The 23714-nt window shown below is 46.7% G+C and overlaps 2 protein-coding genes across 2 annotated transcripts; one reads left to right on the top strand and one right to left on the bottom strand.

The window, feature by feature from the left end:
- Positions 1-1709: 1709 nt before the first annotated feature.
- LOC136504410 (uncharacterized) lies at positions 1710-10523 on the top strand. Its single transcript, XM_066499326.1, has 5 exons — positions 1710-1904; positions 9899-9967; positions 10113-10188; positions 10277-10341; positions 10431-10523. The coding sequence occupies exons 1-5, from the start codon at positions 1722-1724 to the stop codon at positions 10521-10523; spliced, it is 486 nt and encodes a 161-aa protein (XP_066355423.1). The 5' UTR covers positions 1710-1721.
- A 1414-nt stretch (positions 10524-11937) lies between these two features.
- Positions 11938-22565, bottom strand: LOC136504409 (uncharacterized). Its single transcript, XM_066499325.1, has 4 exons — positions 22242-22565; positions 21281-21714; positions 19461-19696; positions 11938-12680 (listed from the first exon to the last, which is right to left on the bottom strand). Exons 1-4 carry the CDS (start codon positions 22448-22450, stop codon positions 12102-12104), a joined length of 1458 nt encoding a protein of 485 aa, XP_066355422.1. The 5' UTR covers positions 22451-22565; the 3' UTR covers positions 11938-12101.
- Between the last annotated feature and the right edge of the window lie 1149 nt (positions 22566-23714).

Genomic DNA, 23714 nt, shown 5'->3' on the forward strand with positions numbered 1-23714 from the left:
CCGCTTGACTAAAAAACGTAGAGCGAAGCTAAAAACATAGAGTGGAGCAGTCTCAAACACCCCATAGAGTATTATATTGTCTAAAGTATGATAATTATGTCTTACGCATACTCCCATTTATCTGGAACGTTTCTCTCGTAGAAGTTTCCTATTCCATAAGATATTAGGAAGGCAAATGTGTCACACCCCTTAACATTTATTCTACTATAATAATATTTCTTTCCTCTTAATAAAATATTGCTTTTTTCTACTCTAGAAGTTGCTTCTAACCCGAAAATATATTTTACTACAAGGGGTAAGTAAAATAATGTTCTACCTGTAGAAAAAAAACCATTTGTTCCATAAAGGACATCTAGTGTCATGTAAGAGTGGCAACATTCCTAATTTATTAATTATGCAGTATTGTTATTTATACAATACTTTTTTTTGAATGCATAATTGTTTTTATGGCCAAACTATTTCTATTCTATCCTGTCATGTCAAGCCTTCTTTTGCCCTTGCCTCATAACGATGTCTATCTTTTCAACTTGTATACCTTTGTTTTTGGTTGGAGCTTTTCTATGGACTTAACGCCACTATGTGCCTCTACTGTTTTTGTCCTTGTGGATAATAAACACTCGCTTAGCCAGATGTGTTTGAGGTTGATAAAGTGTGACAATTCTAACACACAAAAGTATTTTGCAACCTAATCTTTAACCCTGATACAACATAAAAATCTTTAGTAAATTATAGAATGAAAAGAGAGTGCTAAGAAGACTCAAAATTTTCACGAGATATTGAAGTGTAGTACTCTTTATTAGTTCTTGTTGGAGCATGAATTTTTTTTAATTAGTTCATACCATTTTTTATTGATGATAGCAATGTTCCTAGTTCATGGGAACTATTGTTTCATGTTTAGCACAAAAATATTTAGCATTCACTTGGGAAATTGTCACAAAGAGAAAATTGTTTTTATTTTAGAAAAATGTTGTTATCGCTTCTTGGTTTGTGAAATTGGTATATGTTCTTGTGAAAATGGCTTCTAGCTTCAATAGAAAAATATTCAACCTTAATAAAATATAAAAAGTTCCATTTACTTATTTACAATGTACTATATATTTACTAGCCACTGATAGTGTCCAATGAAGAGAATAGGTATGAAATTTCTGTTATGTTATTTAAAACAAATGTTGTACTAGTCATGGATAGTGTCCAATAAAGAGAATAGATATGAAATCAACGAGAATAAAAAATTAAAAAGGAGGGAAAGAAAAATAAGAAAACAGAAATTCTCAAAGAAACTGGAAAAACGGCCCTGTGCGTTTTTTTTTTACTTCCGTCCGCTGCATCCCATCTTCCCTCCTCGTTCTGTCGCTCTCTCGCTACCCTCTCGCTCTCAGACGACTGTTGGGCCGCCGCCGCCCGAGGCCAGGTGCTGAGGCTTTCGTTGGTCTCTTCGCCGGCGACGAGCACCCACCAGGTACTCCCACACCTTCTCTTTCCTTCCCTTATTCCATGCGAAGCTGAGCACCGAAACCCTAACCTAAAGCTATTTGGCTATTTGTACACCCATGTCCCTTTACTGGATCCGCCCCTGCAGTTTTGGCCCTCTTTATTGTAATCGGCATAATAATGGACAGCAGAAGAATGCCCCCTTGCTTGGTCGGAGACTCCGAGGTGACCTTCTTACACACCTGTCTGAAGAAGCAATTTGAACTCATTTCAGGGTTTAGAGGTGCATCATGTCTTCAGGGGAGCTGAGAACTAGGTTTCCAGATTTGGCGGTGGGTTTGCCCACCTTGACAGAGGGCCAAACTAATTCTTCTGGTGACTTATCATCCGAGGGGGAGCTGCAAGTAACTTGTTTCACAGAGGACCTTCATGATGTCATACTTCATTTTCAGATAGTGAGGTTCCCTAAACAGGTAAATAAGGTTTCTTGGCTGCGATTAAAGTACTCAAACTGGAAGTCGTTCAAATTCATGATGTGTCATGAATTCGTTGTAATATAAGTAATTGCTTATGCCACTTCCAGTGATAGACTTCAATTTTGTTCAATGTTGTGATCAAGTTTGCTTATGGCTGTGTCCTTTCATTCAGTAAAATAAAGTTACTAGGATGTGAACTTGTGACCTGATAGCATTTAGTTTTAACATTTTGCCAGTCCATCTTGTCCTCATGACCTATGATAGATCACATACTGTTCCATAGTCTGATTAGCCCTGACCAGGTAGGCTGACAAATCAGAAAACTATGTAATAAATCGAGACCCTACTGGCTTAAAATTTGGAACATAGTTTACTTACTCTGCTCACCCCCACAACTCTATTGGGCCAAGCTATACAGCCAAGCGCAACATGAAAAAGAAAAAAATATATATATAGCCAGAGAAACCCTTCTTCTGGAAGGAATAGTGCTTATGGTATTACTTATAGTTGCTGTATTGTTCATTTGCTCTATGTGTTAGCCATGTGGGTAAAAAGAAGGTGCTCTACTCTACCTGATATCTACAAAGTTTCCTTTAGAAACGAAACTAAATTTTTACCCTGAAGTTATAGTCGTATCCTGTTTGTCTCTACAAATTACATGAAAGCAATACCACTTTTAAGTATTTGGCTGTTCCACAGTCACTGTCTGCAAAGCTTGAACTCCTTGAAGTGTTTATTTGTCTGTCATGGTTATGGCTACTAGTGATAGACTTCAATTTTGTTCACTTTTTATGATAATGTTGGCTTCGAAGGGCGGGCCTGGTGCAAGCGGTAGAGTCTTACCGCCTGTGACCGGAAGGTCCCGGGTTCGAGTCGCGGTCTCCTCGTATTGCACAGGCGAGGGTAAGGCTTGCCACTGACACCCTTCCCCAGACCCCGCACAGAGCGGGAGCTCTCTGCACTGGGTACGCCCTTTTTTTTATGATAATGTTGGCTTATGGCTGTGCGCTTCAGTAAGACAAGGTTAATAGAATGCCATGGCACGTCTATCTTGTACTCATGATCTATGGTTGTTCAAATACTGTTCACAACACAATTAGGGCTGAATAAGCTGAGAAATCAGAAAACTATGTAGTAAATCAAGATCCTTCTGGTTTAGTATGGAACAACGTTTTCGTAGTCTGTTCACCACCACAACTCTATTGGACCAATCCATACAGCCAAGCGTAACACGAAAAGGAAAATAAAGATTTATAGGTAAGACAGAAAAACCCTTACAACCTGACTCGTTGACAGCGCCTCATGTTATGAAATGACACGCAGCTCTCCTGCGTAGTTCGAGAAAAAAAAATGACAGAAAAACCCTTCACCTGGAAGAAAGTGCACTAATTGTAGCCTTGTTATGGTATTAGTAGTTCGCTCACTCTATGTGTTAGCCATCTGGTAAAAGAAAGGTGTACCTTATGTCTATCAAGTTTCTTTTAGAAAAGCAATTAAATTTGAACCCTGATGTTACAATCATTTCCTGTATGTGTATGTCTCTTCAATGACATGAAAGTATGCCAGTTTTTAAGCGTTTCGCTTTCCACATTGTCACTGTGTGCAAAGCTTGAACTGTTTATTTACCAATCATGGTTGTGACTTGAAAATGTTCTGTATCACTTGTAATACCAGGACTAAAATCTGTCAGGAAAAAAACTTGATTTGCTGATATACTCTCTACATTCACCATACTTTAAATGTGATTTTGTTGAATCTTCTTGGCCTGACCTTCAAAAAAAAATCTTCTTGGCCTGTTTGCAATGATATTTTAGATGTATATTTGTTTCAGTTCTCTCAGCATGTTTTCAATGATATTTTGGATGTATATTTGTTTCAATGCTCTCAGCATGTTTGCAATGTGGTCAAGGTTCAAGAAAACGCTAGGCGCTAGCCTACTGACTAGCGCCTAGGAAGATTAAACGTAGATTAAACATGATTAATCGATTGTGTGTGTTTTTATTTTTGTGCTGCTGAGAATAAGATTAGTAGTAAGTACTAAGTAGTAAAACAAGTCAGTGAACATACCTCAATCCAATATCTACCCCATAAAGACTAAAGAGGTAGCACACATAAAGACTAGCAGACTGCAGACCCCAATCCAATTCATTTGTTAGAAGGAATGAAGCTCACTCTATTCCTGGGGGCAACAGCCCAAACATGTACATAAGTTGGGCATATATGCATCTAAGCCCTTATACAAAGAGGAAAATATGCTATACACCATATATATCTAACACCCCCCCTCAAACTCAGGGTGAATCCCAAACACTGAGTTTGGAGAGAAAGAAACGATGTTGAACTCGCGTCTGCGACTTGGTGAAGAAATCAGCCACCTGGAGCTCGGAGGGCACATAGCGAAGAGCAATGACATCATCCTGCACCTGAGCCCGAGTGTAATATGCATCAACTCCAATATGCTTGGTGAGCTCATGCTTCACAGGATCACGAGCTATATTGATAGCACTGGTACTGTCAGACAGAAGAGGAGTGGGCATAGAAACTGAAACACCAAAATCCTCAAGTAACCATCGAAGCCAAGTAACCTCTGCTGTCGCAAGAGCTATAGCTCGCAACTCAGCCTCTGCACTCGAACGAGAGACCGCGGTCTGCTTCTTTGTCTTCCAAGCAATGAGAGAGCCACCAAGAAAAATACAATAGGCAGAAAGAGAGTGACGATTAGAGTCACTAGCCCAAGTAGCATCAAAGTAGGCTTGGAGTTGAAAAGAGCTAGAACGCGGGAAGAACAGACGACGAGTAATGGTCCCACGAAGATAACGCAAGACACGAAGGAGATGGATATAATGGACATGGGTGGGAGAAGAAACAAATTGACTAAGAATGTGCACAGCATATGAGATATCAGGACGGGTCACAGCTAGATAGACAAGACTCCCAACAATATGACGATACCGAGTGGGATCGGTGAGAGGTTTACCATCAGCAGCACGGAGCTGAAGATTAAGCTCGATGGGAGTCTCAACAGTGCGATGATCAGTGAGGCAAGAGCGAGCAAGAAGATCCTGAATGTATTTTTCTTGGGATAAGTAAATGCCATCAGAGGTGGAAGAGACCTCAATCCCAAGGAAATAACGAAGAGGACCAAGATCAGACATAAGAAACTGCTCGCTGAGGTGTGCCTTGACAAAGGCAATATACTCAGAATCATCACCAGTGATAATCATATCATCAACATAAAGAAGAAGAAGAGTGCGACCACGAGGGGATGTGTGAATAAACAAGGCAGGGTCATGATTGCTTGGAGAAAAACCAGCAGCAATGATCACAGAGGCAAAGCGCTGAAACCAAGCATGAGGAGCTTGTTTCAGACCATAAAGAGAGCGACGAAGACGACAAACCATGCCCTCAGGAACAAGATACCCAGGAGGTGGTCGCATGTAGACCTCCTCACGGAGTTCACCATTAAGGAAGGCATTTTTGACATCAAGTTGAGAAATGGACCAAGCACGAACAGAGGCCACAGCAAGGAGAGTGCGAACAGTGGTCATGTGAGCCACAGGAGCAAATGTCTCATCATAATCACGACCATACTCTTGCTGAAAACCACGAGCAACAAGACGAGCCTTATAACGCTCGAGAGAGCCATCAGAGCGAGTCTTGATCTTATAAACCCACTTTCACGTGATGGGACGAGCATGAGAAGGAAGAGGGACAAGGTCCCAAGTGCCAGTGCGCTCAAGAGCAGCAATCTCCTCAGCCATGGCTAGTTGCCATTCAGGATGACAAATGGCATCATGGTATGTGGCTGGCTCAGAAAAGACAGTGCCAGCAAAACCATACCTATCAAGAGGCTTCAGCGAGCTACGATCGCGAAGATTATAATGAGAGGAGGGCTGAGATAAAGAATCATCAACCGAAGATGGCTCAGCAGGAGAGGAGACATCAGAAGGCAACTCAACAGGAGGCGAGGAATCCAGGAGCCGACGACTGTAGGTGTGAATCACGGGAGGTTTGGAATCATAAATGGACCGAGGAGCATGTGAAGACGACTCAGAGGGCAGCAGAGGAGAAGGTGGAGGAGGTGAAGATGGTTTAGGAGGTGGAGATGGTGACGGAGGAAGAAGCACAGTGGAGATAGGTGTATCAAGAAAAGTCAAGAAGGACAGAGGCTCAACAACGGCCTGAGGAGAAACATCAGAGGAGGCCAAGGATAGAAGGAACGAGACTCATCAAAAGTAACGTCCCGAGAGATCCGCATACGACGAGCAGTCGGGTCCCAACAGCGATAGCCCTTGTGCTCAGCACTATAGCCTAAGAAAACACACTCAACAGATTGATGTGTGAGTTTAGTGCGTTCACGAGGAGCAAGAAGAACATAGCACAGACATCCAAAAAGGCGAAGACTAGAGTAATCAGGTGGATGTCCAAAAAGGCGCTCATATGGGATGCCACCTTTAAGAGCAGATGAGGGTTGAATGTTGGTTAAATAGCTGGCAGTGGAGATTGCTTCAGCCCAGAAATGAGGTGGGACCGAGGAAGCAATCATAAGAGCACGAGCAGTTTCAAGAAGGTGACGATGTTTACGCTCAGTAACACCATTCTGAGCGTGCGCACCAGGACAAGAAAATTGTGAGAGAGTCCCTTGCTCAGAAAGAAATTGGCGAAGAGCACCCGAAAGATATTCCCCGGCAGAGTCAGCCCGAAAAACACGAATAGGAACATCAAAATAAGTGCGAATCATCCGAGCAAAAGTTTTATATATGGATAACACCTCATTACGATGTTTCATGAAATACACCCATGTGAAGCGAGAGAAATCATCGATAAATATGACATAATATTGATGACCCCCTTTTGAAACAAAAGGTGCAGGACCCCATACATCTGAATGAACAAGATCAAAAGGACGTTGTGACACAGACCCACTAGAGGGATATGGAAGCTGGATCTGTTTGCCAAGCTTACAGCCCTGACACTGATCTAAAGAAACATCACCAGAGACATTTCCTAGAACACCACGACGGACAAGAGCGGATAAGCGGGAACCACATAGATGTCCCAGGCGATGATGCCACTGAGCAAAAGAGGAAGAAGCCGATGCAAGAGAAGCAGAGCTCACAAGACCGGCAGAGGCAGCGGAAGGAAGACGAAGCCAATCGAGTTCCCAGAGATGCGGAGAATCATGGCGGCGAGGGCCAGTACCAACTAGGAGACCCGTGCTGAGATCCTGTACACAGCAAGTGTCAGAATAAAAAATAACACGACAACCATGATCAGTGAGCTGGCCAGCAGAAATAAGTTGCATGGTCAAATCAGGAACATAAGAAACATTAGGAACATGAAATGAAGAAGAAGAAAGAGTGCCCTGACCAACAACCGAAAGAGATGAGCCATCAGCAGTTTGAACAGTGAGAGGAATGGAAGGAGAGCAAATAGAAGAAAGAGAGGTACTATCAGGTGTCATGAAAAGAAGCACCCAAATCAAGAATCCATGGCAAGATACCTGAAGTGGATGGTGGTCTCTCAATAAAAGACTAAGAAGTAGCAGTAGAGAGTACTGGGGCAGGAGTGACAGAACCAGCAGTTCCAGTAGTGACAGAACCAGAAGCTCCAGTAGGTGGAGGAATAGGTGGAGGAATAGCAAGACGACGAAGTAACATGAGTATCTCCTGCTGTGCATCAGGATGCTGAGACTGAGCATGTGAGGAACGCCCACCTCGGCGAGACTGAGACTGAGCCTGCCTCTTCTTCTTGTAACAATGATCCTCATCATGTCCATCTCTGCCACAGTGCTTACAATGAAGGCCACCTGAGTTGCGAGTCCCCGAGGCACCAGAGGCTGCTGAAGCAAGCACTTTGGGAGGAGAACCAAGAATTCCAGACCGAGCAGCCAGGACTGAGGAGGACGTCGACTGAAGTAGACCAGCAGAACGAAGGCGAGTCTCCTCATTACGAATAGCAGCAAGAGCCTCCATCAAAGACACGCACGGCTCACGAGCAAGTAATTGAGCACAAAGGGGCTCAAACTCAGCATGCAGACGAGTCAGGAAATCATAGGTGCGACGAAGCTCGAGGTGGCTCTGTTGCTTCCTGCAGGAGTCACAAGTGTCCGGGGACAACTGGGGACTAAGAGTGTCAAGCTCACGCCATATTGCAGATAGCTGTCGAAAGAAATCCTCAACTGAACTGTCACCCTGCTGCAACAGTTGTTCTTGATGTAGGGCGGCAATATAAGTGGACTGACCAGAGGGCTCATAGCGCTGACGAAGAACAGCCCACATCTGAGCAGCATGATCAAGCCGAATAACCTCTCCTGCCAGATGCTTTTCCATACTAGCAACAAGAACAGCCCCAGCACGAGCATCTTCATCCAACCAAGTCCGATAAGCCCGAAAATGAGACATGTAAGAGGCCATATCATCATCATAAGCTTCGCGCAACTTCTTTTGTTCCTCTTCAGAATTTTCTGGAGGAATCACCGGCTGCACTGGACGATCAGGCAATGCTGGACAAGGTAGCTCACCACTAAGAAACTCCCAGAGTCGGAGACCACGCATATGCCACCGCATATGTGGAACCCAGTCATGATAATTGGTGCCATCGAAAATCACTGGACAACGCGGGATTTGCGCGCCTCCAGAGGGAGGAACAGGAGGAGATGCCATCTTTCTTTCTCCAGAAAAGCAGAAAAACAGCAGCAGCCGAACGGATGGCAAAGCAGAGCAGAGCAGCAGAGGTGGATTTAGTAGAGCAAAGCAGCAGAGCAGAGCAGAACGAGGCGGAGGCGAAGCCGACGCGGATGCCGGTGGCCAGGTAGCGCTGGTGGTTCCCGGAGAGCGTGCCTGGGACGTGGATGGGCTCGTCGCAGTCCCGGCAGAAGAGCGCTCGGTCCTCCACGTAGAAGATGAACGCCGCTTTCTCCTGGTAGCCTGGCGGAGAGCGCCTCGAGCGGGAGGCGCTGGTGCTTGCTGGCGAGCTTGTTGGCAGCGTGGATCTCGACGTCGCAGCGCGCGCACAGCGCAGCTTCGTCGGCGCAGCACACCACCGTGGCAGCCGCGCCCTCGCACGCGTCGAGCAGAGCAGAGCAGAACAGCAGAGGATGCGAGAGGGGCGCGAGCTGCGCGGGAAATCAAGCGCGCGCGCGGAAAGAGCGGAGCAAGGGCGCGCGCGGGAACGGAGGAAGTTCGACGACGGGGCCGCGCCGGCCGCAGAAGGCGCGCGATGGCGGGACCGCGCCCGGCCACGGAGAGTGCGCGACGGCGGGGCCACGCCCAGCTACGGAGCGTGCAACGGGAAGAGCACGCGAGGGAGAGAGCCGACGGGCGACGGAGCTCCAGGCAAGCGCAACGGAAAGAGCGCGAGGGAGCGAGGTAAACCCTAGACACTAGGCTCTGGTACCATGTTAGAAGGAATGAAGCTCACTCTATTCCTGGGGGCAACAGCCCAAACATGTACATAAGTTGGGCATATATGCATCTAAGCCCTTATACAAAGAGGAAAATATGCTATACACCATATATATCTAACATCATTGACCAACTAGGCAACTAGCACTAGCAGACATCAAACTTGCAGTTGCACATTAAGTAAATTTCGATTCCAATTCTTGCAAACTTGCAAAGAAGTGGTGAAAAGACGTGCAATTTTGATCCCCACACATCTTGTTTCCCTTTTCCATGGCTCTTCTGCATGCTTTTTTCCTACTCTCCTGCCCGCACTGCCACACATAGCCCATCAAGCCGGCCAGGCTACCGCTTTTTCGTGTTTCTACGCCGCTTAAGCACTGTCTCACGCCTATGCGCAGCACTTAGACATGTCCAGAGGTTTATTGGACGCCTAGGCCCTAAACGAGACGCTAGGGGTCCGCTTCAGGTTTAATTAGGTTTTTTCGAACCTTGAATGTGGTATCTCTCATTCTTTAATTGGTGTACATAGAATCTGTATGTGAGTGATCCCATCTGAGTTTTTCCTTTTTATACTTATTGATGTAGATCTATGTGTGGGTTGGATGCAACACAACAAAGTTTGGCCATTTGTATGCTGCTGCAGCCACTAGGCCGGTAAGCAGTAATTGCTTTATTCTTAGAAAGGTGATGTTTAATTATTTCATTTTGTGTCATTTTTGCAGTATTGCCTCATGAGAACTGATATTTTTGTTGTTTCTGTTGTTATTTTCACTATGCGGTCTTCTCATGGCGCTTGCAGGATAACAGAGTGAGTGTCACCTCTGTACTAGGTGGAACATCTGATAACACTGGATCAAGCATGGCCCGTCGTCTAGGTACTGTTTCTGTTGGCAGTTGCAGTAACGAATTGCCCTGCACTCATAGCTTTTAGTAACAGAAAGCCTGCTCTCACACATGTTTCAGTGCTGAAGACCGGTCTGAACATAGTCCTGGCATGCAACATCCCAAAAGACAGCCCGATGCTCGAGGTACCCACAGCCACAGGTGGGCTCATCTCTGCACGACAATCTTCTGATGTTGTGTTGTGTATCTGACGCTCACTGGTTCATGGTTTCAGGCCGCTGCGGAGAGGAAGCTGATGGAGAAGCTGAAAGGTTTGGGTTACAGCAGAACCACAGCTGATAAGGCTACCACTTCCACTGCACATTGATGCGTTGTGTGATGTAGTGACTAGTGAGTGAGCATTTGGTCAAAGTGTAGTTTCATCATTAGGTGCAAGAGTAATGCTTTCTGATTTTTGCTGGACTCGATTGATCGGGAATTATTCTCTAAGGCTCGTGTGCAATGCTGGGCTGCGATTTACGTGGACGCTGAGACTGGAATGGATGGAACGTGTATAGTTGTAACACCTTAGAAATGCAGACTGTTCGGTGATTTGCTACTTTGAGATCCTGAGATGAACAGTATTGGTATTCATATCAATAAGCATAGCCGACCAGGTCCACTGTGCAGGCCCTGAGATTCGCCAAACAGACGATCCGGGGAGTAACCTCAGGCAAGATTGCCTGGCTCACCGTGTGTTGCCTTCAAATTCGTACTCGCTGCTCTAATATTAATGTATATTTATATTGTTTTTAAATATTAAAAGCTAGTACCATGTCCATTGTGCGCGAGATCAGATTATTTTGAAATAGATGTCGAGGTTTTCATGACATCTGAAAACCAGGTGCCGAGATTTACACCTGAAAAGGGATATTATATTGAACCACGTGCCCGAGATTTTCATGACACCTGAAAAGAGCACGTTCCATATGACCTTTGAATACAATAAGCGAAGAATAATATTGTTTATTTGGAATGTTTAGATAAAAGCTCAATAATTCAGCACATCTGCTTTTGAAGATTGGAGAAAATTATCATAATTTTGTTGCAAATGGTGACATTAGTATTGTGAGGTCCATTGGTTATGATAAATTCATTTGATGTCTTGCATAAGTCCAATAGTGTGTCTACTGCCGTCATACGGAATGAATACATCTTTAAACATATATCTAAATCCTTTGACCATTGCAACGTTGTAATACTAAGAGAGTTGCTAGCATCTTTCAGAAAAAAACACATAAGTTACTCCCAATCATTAAGAACCTTCCTAGTGGAAACAAGATTATTAAGAACCTTCCTAGTGGAAACATAACGACCAAAGAAGAATTATCAAAGTTCCCTTGAAAACTGCTTATAACTTCGAAAAATTCACGCATGAGAAGCCCAATGAGGAACTTGAAAACTGCTAATAACTTTGAAAAATTCACGTATGACAAGCCCAAGGAGGAATTAGAGGGAGAAGAGCAATAGGACGAGAAAAAAGGCAGATGATAAATAGTGGGTTTGTGAGGAGGAAGAGTAGGGCAGAAGAGGAGGATGTTAGGGACAGCAACAACGATATTTCCAGTGCTGAAGATAGGAAGTAGCTTATCTCGCTTTGCCGAAGCTGCAACCACAGGTGGGATATACCGCATAGGCCAATATGGCTTTTGCAACTGCTTCCACATGCCAGAGACAGAGACACACAATTGGTCACGGACTAGCCTTTGCTAGCCGTTCAGTTAACAAGATTTCTGCGTTGTTTCCTGTAATACCAGTATAACACTATTGCATGTTAAACTGGATGTGTTAATAAAAAGTACAAAGACTTACTTGTCACAATAGTTTACACCACAAATTTGCCACACCTAAGTTTATGAATTCATAAAAATGTTTGATTGCTGCCACTCTACCTAACTTCTTAGTTTTACCACTCGTAGTAGCCTCGTGTCCCATCCGGCAAAGTTGACCAAGTCACCTTCACTGATATTAATGCAAAATCAGTCTTTATTTCCTGGGTATCATGCCCATGGGTTTTTGTGTTGAACGAGCAGCAATGTTGGTCGGAACTAGATAACAGTGAGCCTAATTTGAACTTCAAATCTATCGATGAATCATTCACTACAGCAACCACAGACCTCCTTAAGCCACATGACTTGGCTACGGCACCATCAAAGAGCTGAATTTCCTTATTCAATCCACTTGTTAAACAACCAAGAAACAAACTGAAACTGTTTTGCACTTCCGATATGAGAACCTCTATAGTCGCCTCAACTGCATCATCAAGACGTGCTAAAGTTAGGTTAACTGCACCACAATCACCAGGGATGCGCATTGTAAATGGATAATTCCATAAGCCTGCAAGGCCTATCATTGATGCACCATCAATCAGATATAGGTCATCCTTTTCCTGTTCACCTGTCTTGATCCTCATGTCATATTCGATTAGAGCAAGGTCCATCATTTGGACCCCTCGCTTAGGGCCAGCCATGTTGATGAGAGAACCCTACAAATTATTATATTCAGTACTTCTTCATATTAAAGTAGGAAATATCTAAAGCTAAATGCTTCCCCTATGATGTTTCACTTGTAACAACATTTATTTAAAGGAATATTTTAAACTGATAACCGAGATCTTTGTCACGTATGAAACAAAATGGTTACAAAGTGCATAATGTGGTTAGAGAGCCAGGGAATCAGCCTCCATTATTCATATGATTTTGTTTCAAATCCCCAATATTTACAAGAGCCTGTGTAAAATGAGAAGAGAAAAAAAAGATGATTTTACTGGTGATGGGATCATTAATGCTATGAATTTTCAAATGCCTATAAACAAAAAAAAACAATATTTCTAGTGTACTGAGCAGCAACCAAGAGTCCAAAATTACTCGATTTTGTTTCGAATACATGATACTCCCTTAGTTTCAAAAATTAAAATCTTTTCTCACAGTAAACCATCATTTCATAATATAGTACTCCCTCCGTCCATCAATGTAAGGCATGTTTTGAAAGGAGACAGTGTCTTCAGAAGTAGATTTTGACCTTCAACTTCTCTTACATTATAATGTGAATTGCTATAAAATCAACATCGTCTTAAAAGTATTTCGAGAATCAATCTAAAAAAAAAACTCAAGCCACGGGGGGAGAGATGTTCCCACAGTGTTTCATTAAGAAGATGAATTCTCACGCGGCTCGAGAAAATCCCTGAACCCCGGCCCCACCCATATACAGCGGCACCTGCATCCCCGTGAGACGGGACGACAACAGACCTGTACTTTGGTGTGGGACAGACAAGGGAATTTTTTTACCCTCAAGCCTGAAATTCATCCCCGTGGGGAATCGAATTCAGGACCTGAGGGGTGCCGCCGGAGCCATCTAACCAGTTGGGCTACAGGACCTTTGGCGAGAATCAATCTATTGATGCGGCTTTGGTACATTAAACATGCATATAATTGTATTGTTGGCCAAACCTTATACAGTCCAGCATTTCAAAATAAAAATACGACTTTGATGGGCAGAGGGAGTAGAGGCTTATACGATCCAAAGTATTATATACTACTATTCCAATGTTTGGGCAGATAATCACATCGAAGCAATTTTTTTGGCAGCCTGGCAAGATATTGCATGGGAGTTATCACACAATATATATCTACGGAGCAACACAATAAACTAACCCTATATATAGTTATTGATTGAGGAATTTTTTTTCGAACAACGCAGGAGAGCTGTCTGTGATTTCATTAAGAAGAGAATAAAAACAACGGAGGAGAGGCAGAGCCTGCTCCCCCAAGAACCAAGAGTGCAAACTGAGCTTTGTGTTCCACTAAACAATTCTGTCCCAACTTTAATGATGTAAAACAGATTAGTAGTTGTAGTGTACTATATGTAGAAAGGTATGGGAATCACACCACACACCCAATGTGGGGGGTGCCTGTCATATATATAGCCATAGTCAACATGTAGTACAAGGTAGGTGATACAATACAAGGAAGCTAGGCTATACATGGATAACTATCCTATACAATTGATCCTGATGGATCATATCCTGATATGCACTTGATCCTAATGGATCATTCCTAATATACACTTGATCCTAATGGATCCTTTCCTAATACCCGCCCGCAGTCGTAGCGGGAGAATCACGGATGCATAGTATGGACCGAAAGTCAGTGAACAACTGTACAGGAAGTCCCTTGGTCATGATGTATGCGAATTCGTGCGCCGAAGGAACATGGACGACGCAAACGTGTCCTAATAGGGCCACCTTCTCACGAACGAAGTGAATGTCAATCTCTATATGCTTAGTGCAATGGTGGCAGACGGGGTTAGCGGTCATATAGATGGCGCTAACATTGTTGTAGTAGACCACTGTGGCCAAGGGAACTGAGATGTGAAATTCATGAAGGAGCTGCCGCAACCAGTAGCACTCGGCCATGACATGCGCAACGGTGCGGTATTCGGCCTCAGCGCTGGAGCGGGAGACCGTGGTCTGGCGTTTGGAGGACCAAGACACCAGATTGTCGCCGAGGAAGACATAGAAGCCAGAGGTGGAGCGCCGTGTGTCAGGGCAGCCCGCCCAATCAGCATTGGAGTAGGCGGTGATCTAGTCAACCGGGCCAGTGCCCAAGTGAAGCCTGGCAGAGAACAAGCCCTTCACGTAGCGGAGGATGCACTTGATCAGCGCAAGATGCGGCTCACGCAGGTCATGTATGAACGCTGAACAGCAAAGGCCAAGTCAGGCCATGTCAGGGTGAGGTACTAGTGGGCACCGGCGAGGCTTAGTACTCGGAGGGGTCACGACCGGTGCGCTATCAGTAGCAAACAGCTTGGTCCGTGCATCAGTATAGGGTGGCACTTGGACATGCCAGCCAGCTGGAGGAGGTCAACGGCGTACTGGCGCTAGGACAGGAACAGGCCGGAGCGGTCCCGTGTCACATCCCGAGGAAGTGGTCCGTCATGGAAAACTCCGAGTGGAGACATGTCGTGATGTGTTGGAGTAGCGCAGTGGACGACCCGTGAGGATGATGTCGTCGACGTAGAGTAGAAGGTAGGCGACATGATCTCCATCTTTGTACACAAAGAGAGACGCATCATACTTGAACACAGCGAAGCCAATGGTGCGGATGTAGTTGGCGAAGTGTTGGTTCCAAGCACGGGGTGCCTGCTTGAGTCCGTATAGGGACTTCTGCAGCAAGCAGACATAGTCGGGAGTAGCCAGGTCGACGAAGCTAGATGGCTGCTGGCAGTAGATTGTCTCCTCGAGGTGACCATGGAGGAAGGGTTTCTTCACATCCAGCTGGTGAATGGGCCAGGCACAAGAGGCAGCGATGCTCAGGACAGTGTGGATCGTCGCCGGCTTGACGACCGGGCTGAATGTCTCGTCGTAGTCAACGCCAGCCTGCTGGGAGAAGCCATGGACGACCCAACGTGCCTTGTGCCGGGCCAGTCCCATCGGAGTGGAAAATGTGCTTGAACAACCACTTGCCAGTGATGATGTTGGCACTGGGAGGTCGAGGGACCAGGCACCAAGTGCCATTAGCGATGAGAGCGTCATATTCTGCCGCCATCGCAGCACGCGAGTTGGGGTTGGCAAGGGTGTTGCGATAGTTGGTCGAAATCGGCGAGGCCATCGTGGCGGAGAAGCCGAAGCGGTCGACCGGTCGCAAGCTACCTGCCTGTAGACGTGTCACCGGGCGCGAGGGCAGAGCCGTGGGCGCCACGGGCGTAGCAGGAGGCGTCGCAGGCGCTGCTGGGGGCGCGGCAAAGGGCGCCGCGGGCGTTGCTAGGGTGTCGCGGGTGCTGCAGAGGGTGCAACAGGCACGTCAGTGGATGCCGCGAGTGCGGCAATGGGCGCCGGGGGTGCTACAGGGGGTCAAGGACGCCGCTGATAGGTGGCCCCAAAGCAGCCTGACTTGCCCGGACATGGACTTGGGTCCACTGGGGCCGGAGGCCTGCCCGAAAGCAGGGAGGTAGAGGGTGTGGCGCGTCCAGGAAGGCGCACCGGCCGACGAAGATGATCACCGAGTCCTAGAGTTCCAACTGCTCAGCCTTGCTGCTGGAGGGAGCAATTGACGGCGCCCGCGATCGCTCGACGCCCGTAGGTGGAGCTTCCGATGGTGGAGGGAGACCTTGCATCAAGAAATCAAGTGATGATGGCACAGAGCCGCCGACGGAGCTACAACAAAGGGGAACACGGACTCGCGGATCACAACGTGACGTGACACGATAGTGGCCATGTCCAAGCAGCGGTACCCTTTGTGAGAGGAAGGATAGCCGAGGAACACGCTGGAGTCGAACAAGGGGAGAGTTTGTGTGTTGTCGTGGTACTGAGGTTGGGGTAGCAAAGGCAGCTGAATACACTGAGGGAAGAGTAATCTGGGAGCTACCGGTGGAGAAGTTGGTAGGGGATGGCATGTTGTATGGACGTGGAGGGGCGTCGGTTGAGCAGAAATGTGGCGGCTGCCAGGGTGTCGTATGGGGGTGGCATAGAGGCATGAAGCAGCAGGTTGCGGATGGTGTTGTTGATGGTGCGAAGGATGCATTCAGCTTTACCATTTTGTTGAGATGTGTAAGGGCACGAGAGGACGCAAGGTGATGTCGTGACTGGAGAGAAACTCAGCGGTGCCACGAATGATTGACGAACTCGGTACCATTATCAACCTGAAATGCTTTCGGGGTGACGCTGAAATGTGTACGTGAACCTCAGATTTGTGGCGAATGGGAAAAGACCAACAGCAATGAGAAAAATAATCAAAGAACACTAGGTAATATTTGAACTTTGAGGTGCTCAGAACGGGAGATGTCCATACATCACAATGAATTAACTCAAAAATGGAGGTAGTGACAGATGAAGAACTACTAAACGGGACCGGTGTGTTTGCCAAGCTGGCAGGCATGACACAGAGACCACGACTGCTTATTACAGACCATGGCTGCTTATTACATGATATGGCGGACATGCTCTGTAGGGAGGCGAGGGTGGAAGGACCAGGATGACCGAGACGGTGGTGCCAAAGCGTGGACGAGGTGGCGAGGCTGCAGGTGGGCGGCGACGAGGGAGAGATGGTGTAGAGATCCCCGCCACTATTGCAACGAAGAATCACGCGTCCCGTTGCACAGGTCCTTGACAGAAAAACCCAGAGCGTCAAATTTAATGGAACATGAGTTGTCACGAGTAAACTGACGAACTGAAAGAAGGTTGCGCACTAGAGCAAGAGCAAAGAGAATATTGTTAAGGTTGAAGGTAGTATTGGCTGCCGACATGGTAGAATGACCATGACAGGAAATAGGAATGGTACTACCGTTACCGACTATGATGAAGGAATCAGAGTGAGGGAGGCGGGAGAGGAGTATACCATCCGAAGAAGACGTGTGGGCAGTGGCGCCAGTGTCGAGGACCCAGGGGTTGGAGCCCTGAAGCATTATCTGGTTCAGGGCGGCAATGAGGCCGGCCTGATTCCAACCACCATAGCCTGGCTGGAAGCAGCTGGTGGAGTGGTGGCGCTATCGAAGTACTGCGCCAGGGTGAAGGCAGTGTAGGCCTGCCGGTAGGCGCCAAGGACTCCGAGGGCACCCACAGGGCGCCAGGCGGGCTGGGGCCGCCACTGCTGTTGGTCGCTCCACTGCTGCTGGTGGCCGCCCTAGGGGAGAAGCAGACCCATGGGCCGGCTGGCTGGGGAGGGCTACGACCACCCCTGCCGCTGCCACGGCCGTTCCGCCTGTTGTGGGAGCCGCCAGTGCCGCCCGATCGGCCACCGCCACTGCCAGAGGTGCCCTGGCTGAAGGTGGACGCATGGCAAGCAGAGCCACAGGAGGGAGATCCGGTGAAAAAGGCGGTCTGGGACGTTACCTGGCCCTCATTGGCAAGACGAAGCTCCTTGGGGACGAGTTTCTCCCGGGCGGTGGCGAAGTCTGGCGGCAGGTTGGAGTCCGTGGTGTTGTCGGCGGTGCTGGAGAAATGGGAGTTGAGGCCGCAAAGGAGGTTGAAGACAAGCTACGAGACGACGACGGTGTAGTCGATGTTATGCAGGGCATCATCGGTGGCCTTCATCTTCTGGCAGAAGTCATCGACGGAGAGGTCAACCTGAGTCATCGAGTGGAACTCATGACTTAGGAAGATGGCACGGGAGGCCTTGTTCCCTTGGAAGAGCCCTGCGATCGTCATCCACAGTTGATGGGTAGTCTGATCCGGCTCGAGGGCGAGGCCGAGGACGCATCCGCGACAGTGCTGAGGAGCCAGTTGTAGATGCAGGAGTCAGCCACAGCCCAGGCCGGGTCATCAGGACGTGCCTCCAGCATGCCGTCAACGTGCGGGCGGAGGCCAAACTTGCCGCATAGGGAGAGGAAGAAGGCTGACCCTCAAGAGAAGTTAGGACGCTCTAGCTCGAGGCAGATGGTGGCGTATGGGGGGATGGAGAAGGCCACCAGTGTCGTTCCTGACCCGGCGGAGGCAGAGGAGAGGGCACCGGATGTGGCGCTGGAGTCCTGAGGACTGGTCATAGGGACGGCGCCGTGGCAGGAAACCAGCGCCGCCGGGTGAGGTGGGAGAGGTCAGAGGAGGGAGGGTGCGACCCTGATATGGGCGGCACGGTAGTGGGAAGAGAGGAGCGAGTGGACCTAGGCCCGGACTCTTGATACCATGTAGAAAGGTATGGGAATCGCACCACACACGCAATGTGGGGGGTGCCTGTCATATATATAGCCATAGTCAACATATAGTACAAGGTATGTGATACAATATAAGGAAGCTAGGCTATACATGAAACTATCCTATACAATTGATCCTGATGGATCCAATCCGGATAAACACTTGATCCTAATGGATCCTTCCTGATATACACTTGATCCTAATGGATCCTTTCCTAATACTATCGAGCGTATGTAATGTTCCAATCTCATATGTTCTATATATGCATGTGAATAAGTTAAGCCTTACATTATGAAATGAACAATGTAACTTAATTAAGGAATAAGCCTACTTAACCCCATAAGTATCAAGGTTCATCTGCCTGATGCACTTATGTACAAAATCAGGCATTTGGCTCCTGAAATATTCCATACCATCTAAATCTATCGTCTAAATGATTCTTAAGGGACGGGTTTTGGTGGTGGTTTTGCCCATGTGGCAGTGTCCACCTAACAAGCCATGTGGGTGAAACTGCCTCCAAAGCAGCTCCAACGTGGTTTATACTTGAGGAGATTAAACAAATAAACTGATACTAGGGGAAGTTAGGTAGACTTATCCCTTGAAATAATGAAAGGTAAGTATGGATATGATCATGTGCACCTGCTTCGCAATGATGGGTTCATCCCTGCTAAAATTGATGACATAATTAAGCAATGGATCCACATTATCCCGCACTGCAATGTACCCATATAACTCTACTAAGCCACCATGCGCAGAAATTTCAGCCAACTCTAATGACAAAATTTGCAGCATGCCATTAGGCTGATGTCGAATGCAACTTCCATCGTGAATGATACAATCTGTAGGATCTGATAATGCCATTGCCTCCAACCGAGCTTCATAAAAATTAAAGTCATATTGTAAGTTTGATGGAATTTAACACAGTAAAAAGGTAATTAATATTTGAAAAGTAAATATGCTATTTGAGGATTACATGGACCTATTGGAAATTTTTCCTTTCCATCTACTAAGCAGAAACAATCTATGTTCTTTTTACTAGGAATCGTGTTACCTCAAGAGTTCTTTAGAAACACCCAAAGAAACCATTGCCTCGAAAAGCTTGTCGGCTGCTTCCAGTGAAAGTATTGAGCATGGGGCTAATGAGGACTAAAGGGAGGGGATATCAACACGAACTGCATGGCCTCTTTTGTCCCAAAAAGCATACAACATGTGTCATGTATTTAGATGAGATTGGCGTGCTAGGAGTTGACCCGGATGATTTCCAGTTCATTGATCCTACAAGTCAGTGTGTGCATTCATCACTCAAAACTAAGAAATTAATCAGAGCAGCAGCGAAACACCTCTTCCTCATTCCACTTTCATATCCAACATGAGGTCAGAAGCAATTGATGTTCCACACACAACAGCAAGCAGGAGGTTAGATGAGCATTGAAGAACGAAGAGGGTTAGGGTGGTGGGTTCAACAAAGAAGATAACAACAACAAACAAACATTGATAACAATCAGTGGGGCAATATCTCTTTCTGTGCAGGAAGTACTTTTGTAAAGCAGCCAAAAGAAACAGTTACAATATTTCTAGTTAAGTGGTGCACATTTTGGAAAGTGGGAATCTGATCCTCATACTGAACAGGGGCATTGGAAGGTTCAGTTGGCTCCTTTCAGACCTAATAGTCCTTTAGGTTATGTATAGTATGTGAACTGTCCGATGACTTGTCATATTGCTAGTGTCATGCTGACAGCAGATTTGAAAATCTTGTATTATTGGCAGATTGTGGCTGCATGCATGTATGGATACTTTAAAACCTAATGGTAACTACATCAGCGTGACTGCCCAATTCTTTTATTGTTGTTTGCACTTATATCTGTCATTTTCCTGTGTATTCTGTCGTTCAAATACACGCTCAATGGCTTTGCTTATATCTGTCATTTTTTCCTGTGAATTCTGTCGTTTAAATACACGCTCAAAGGCTGTGCCATGGTCACAGTTTTACTGCAGGGTTTGATATGCAAGTAAATTTCTGGAAGAAAGCATTACTTTATTCAATTTCACATGGGAATATAGGCATTTATGCAGTAACATAGCATGGAATAGGGTCCTAGTCCATGTCATCAAAGCTCTACATGCCACCACAGCCTCTCCCATCAGGTAACATGGCAAATAGCTATGTGTGCAAACGGTGCCAAATTGAAGGGCTTGCAAAAGTAAAGTGCAAGGTTTGTGTGGAAGTGCTAACTATCGTCCAAAGTTTCATGACCTCCAGTGCAATTACCTCATAACTTAAAAGAGTGCAAGGAGAGGAAGGTTTGCACATGGCAGGCAGTGCTCCATGGCTCCTTATATCAATGATCTCCAGGATCACAAATTCACAATTAAACATATACAGCTTTAGGATATGGAAAGAGAGATGCTATGTTTAAGGAAACAAATAAAAATAGGAAAAGAGTTTTTTTTCCACTTACTCTCATTACGGTCTGCAGTACAATACTGTTTTTTCCACCATGTATCGCCCATGCCCCTGTATATAGAACCGTCACGGTGTCTACTTCTTGCAAGTACATTATTCACAGTATATCCTTCATCATCACTGACACCTATTTTGCCCTTATGATCCTCAGTTGTGCTCCTTCCATCTTCCTCAGTGACAGTGTGCTTCACAATTTCCCCACATGTCTCATGTTTGACATATATAACCTCCGAGGTTTCCCAACAAGCATCTTTATCACTTGTGTCATCTCCAGCTATAACCCCCAAGATTGCACCCCTTTTCTCAATGTTGTCCAAGGGAAGATTAATAACGTTGGCAGAAGAGATGGGCAGCAGCCTGTTTGGTTTATCAGACTCATCATCTTTTACTCGACGGATGGTGGCCATGTTCTGATGTCCACAAGGAAGTCTATCACCAAAGAGAATAAAAAGATAATCTCATCATACGACATAAATAATATGGTATTATCAGTCAGAATTGAAATCGTAATATAACCTAAGCCTGAAATCGAGAATATATATATAACAAGCTAATCTCATCGTCCAACATTCGACATGAATAAGATGGTGTCATCAGTCAGAATTGAAATCGCAATATAATCTAAGACTGAAATCGATTTCTCTTTTCAGAGTCTCTATCCTGTCTATTTTGGGAGTCATGGGATGGACTGAAAATTTTTTTGCTCATTTGCTTTAGAAAAACAACATAGCAAGGGTAAATCAAAATCAGTCCGTCAGAATCCAGATCCCAAAACCAACTATAGAGGCCCAAACATTAGCATCAGAACAAAAAAAAAACCATATGTCCCCCATTCCCCTTCAAAAACTCAACATATAGGAAATTAAGAAGGGTAAACACAGCAATCTACATCGATACAAAAACTATAGCAACCAAGTAAAGGCGCAAAATTTAGCATCAGGTCAAGAAAAACACACCGGTAAACACGACTGACAGGTGGATTGGGAGACACCATGAGTGGGGAAGCTCGTTGCTCAAGCGCTGGTGGCCACCAGCGAGTCGTCGCAGATGCCATGAAAGAGAGGGGAAATCGACAGGGGGAGGAGAAGCGGTGCATTGGGGTAGCAGAGGTGCCGACATTACGGTATCCGAAGAGACGTACTAGAATAGGGCGGATGACTTGCATCTGAGGGAGCGGCGGCGGTGGCGGTGGCGGTGGCGGCGAGGTACGGGGGAATAGCCTAGTAGTCCTGGATTGTGGAGTTTGGGGCGGACGGATGGCAAGTGAATACTCCAGGAGCAGCTTCGGGTCGCAAGTCGCAACCAGTGGCATGTTTGCAGCGATTCGGCGACTCCAGATTCACCACTTTCAGCCTTCCTCCACCAAAAAAATTCCAAACATTCCACGTCCACCAAATCCAGATTTACAAAATTGATAGATCTAAAGACTAGATTCACTATTTTGATGGAGCTCCTCAAGAGTTGCTCTTGGTGAAGTTGGGAAAAATTACTCACCACTACCGCTCGTTACACAACATATCGCTTCTTTCTATTTTTCCTCTCCACCTCGGTCGCGTTTTCTTCTTCCTCTGCCGCCCTGTCTGTGCCACCCCCGGCCGTGCCCGTTCGCGCTCTGGCCGCGCACGCGCCGTCCACATCGAAGCCCAGCAACGCCGTCACCGAAGCCCGATCACACCCCCACCGGTGCCCCGCGAGCTCCGGCCTGGCCAGCCCGCGCTCTGGCACCCACCCCACAGAGGCGCCCTCCCGAGCAAGGCCTTTGCGCCCGCCGGCTGCCTACCTCCCCGCGCGCACCACGCAGGCACTCCGCGTCGGCCGTCTACCCCCCGCGACGCGCCCGCCTGCCCCGCGCGAAGAAGAAGCAGCCCCATCAGGCCCTCCGCGCGAGGAAGAAGAAGCCCTACGGCGAGGCTCCGGCCCGCGCCCAGTGCTTGGCCTCCTCCCTAGCCCCCACTGTCGCCGCCCTCGCGCCCAGGCCCGCGTGCCCCCTGGTCGCCCCCACGGTGGTTGTGCCCTGCTCCGGCCTGCCACGAGCCCGCCCTCGGTCGGCCCTACACACGTGCTCGAAGAACTAAGCCGGTGTTTTTTCCTGACATGTGGGTCCGAGTGTCAGTGAGATAGAGAGAAATGTGTGAGACGAGGGCAAATCTGGCCATTCCAACGAAAATGCCCCTACATGGATCTGGAGCTGATGCATTTGCCAAATAGTTTGCTGGTAGATCCATGATTGATCTCAAATTCACGGTGAATCCCAGATCTAGATTCACTTTTTCCGGTGGTAAATCTCTACCAAACAGGACCCAAATCAAACGAAACCGAGGGCCACCGCCCTGCTCCGCTCCACCTGCAATTTTCGCTCTTTAAACCACTCTATCACTGGGCATCCAAAACCCATCTTTAAATCAGGCTTTTACATGTATCCCATTAAA

Source organism: Miscanthus floridulus, chromosome 14 (assembly GCF_019320115.1).
Source record: "Miscanthus floridulus cultivar M001 chromosome 14, ASM1932011v1, whole genome shotgun sequence".
In the NCBI taxonomy this organism is placed as follows: domain Eukaryota; kingdom Viridiplantae; phylum Streptophyta; class Magnoliopsida; order Poales; family Poaceae; genus Miscanthus; species Miscanthus floridulus.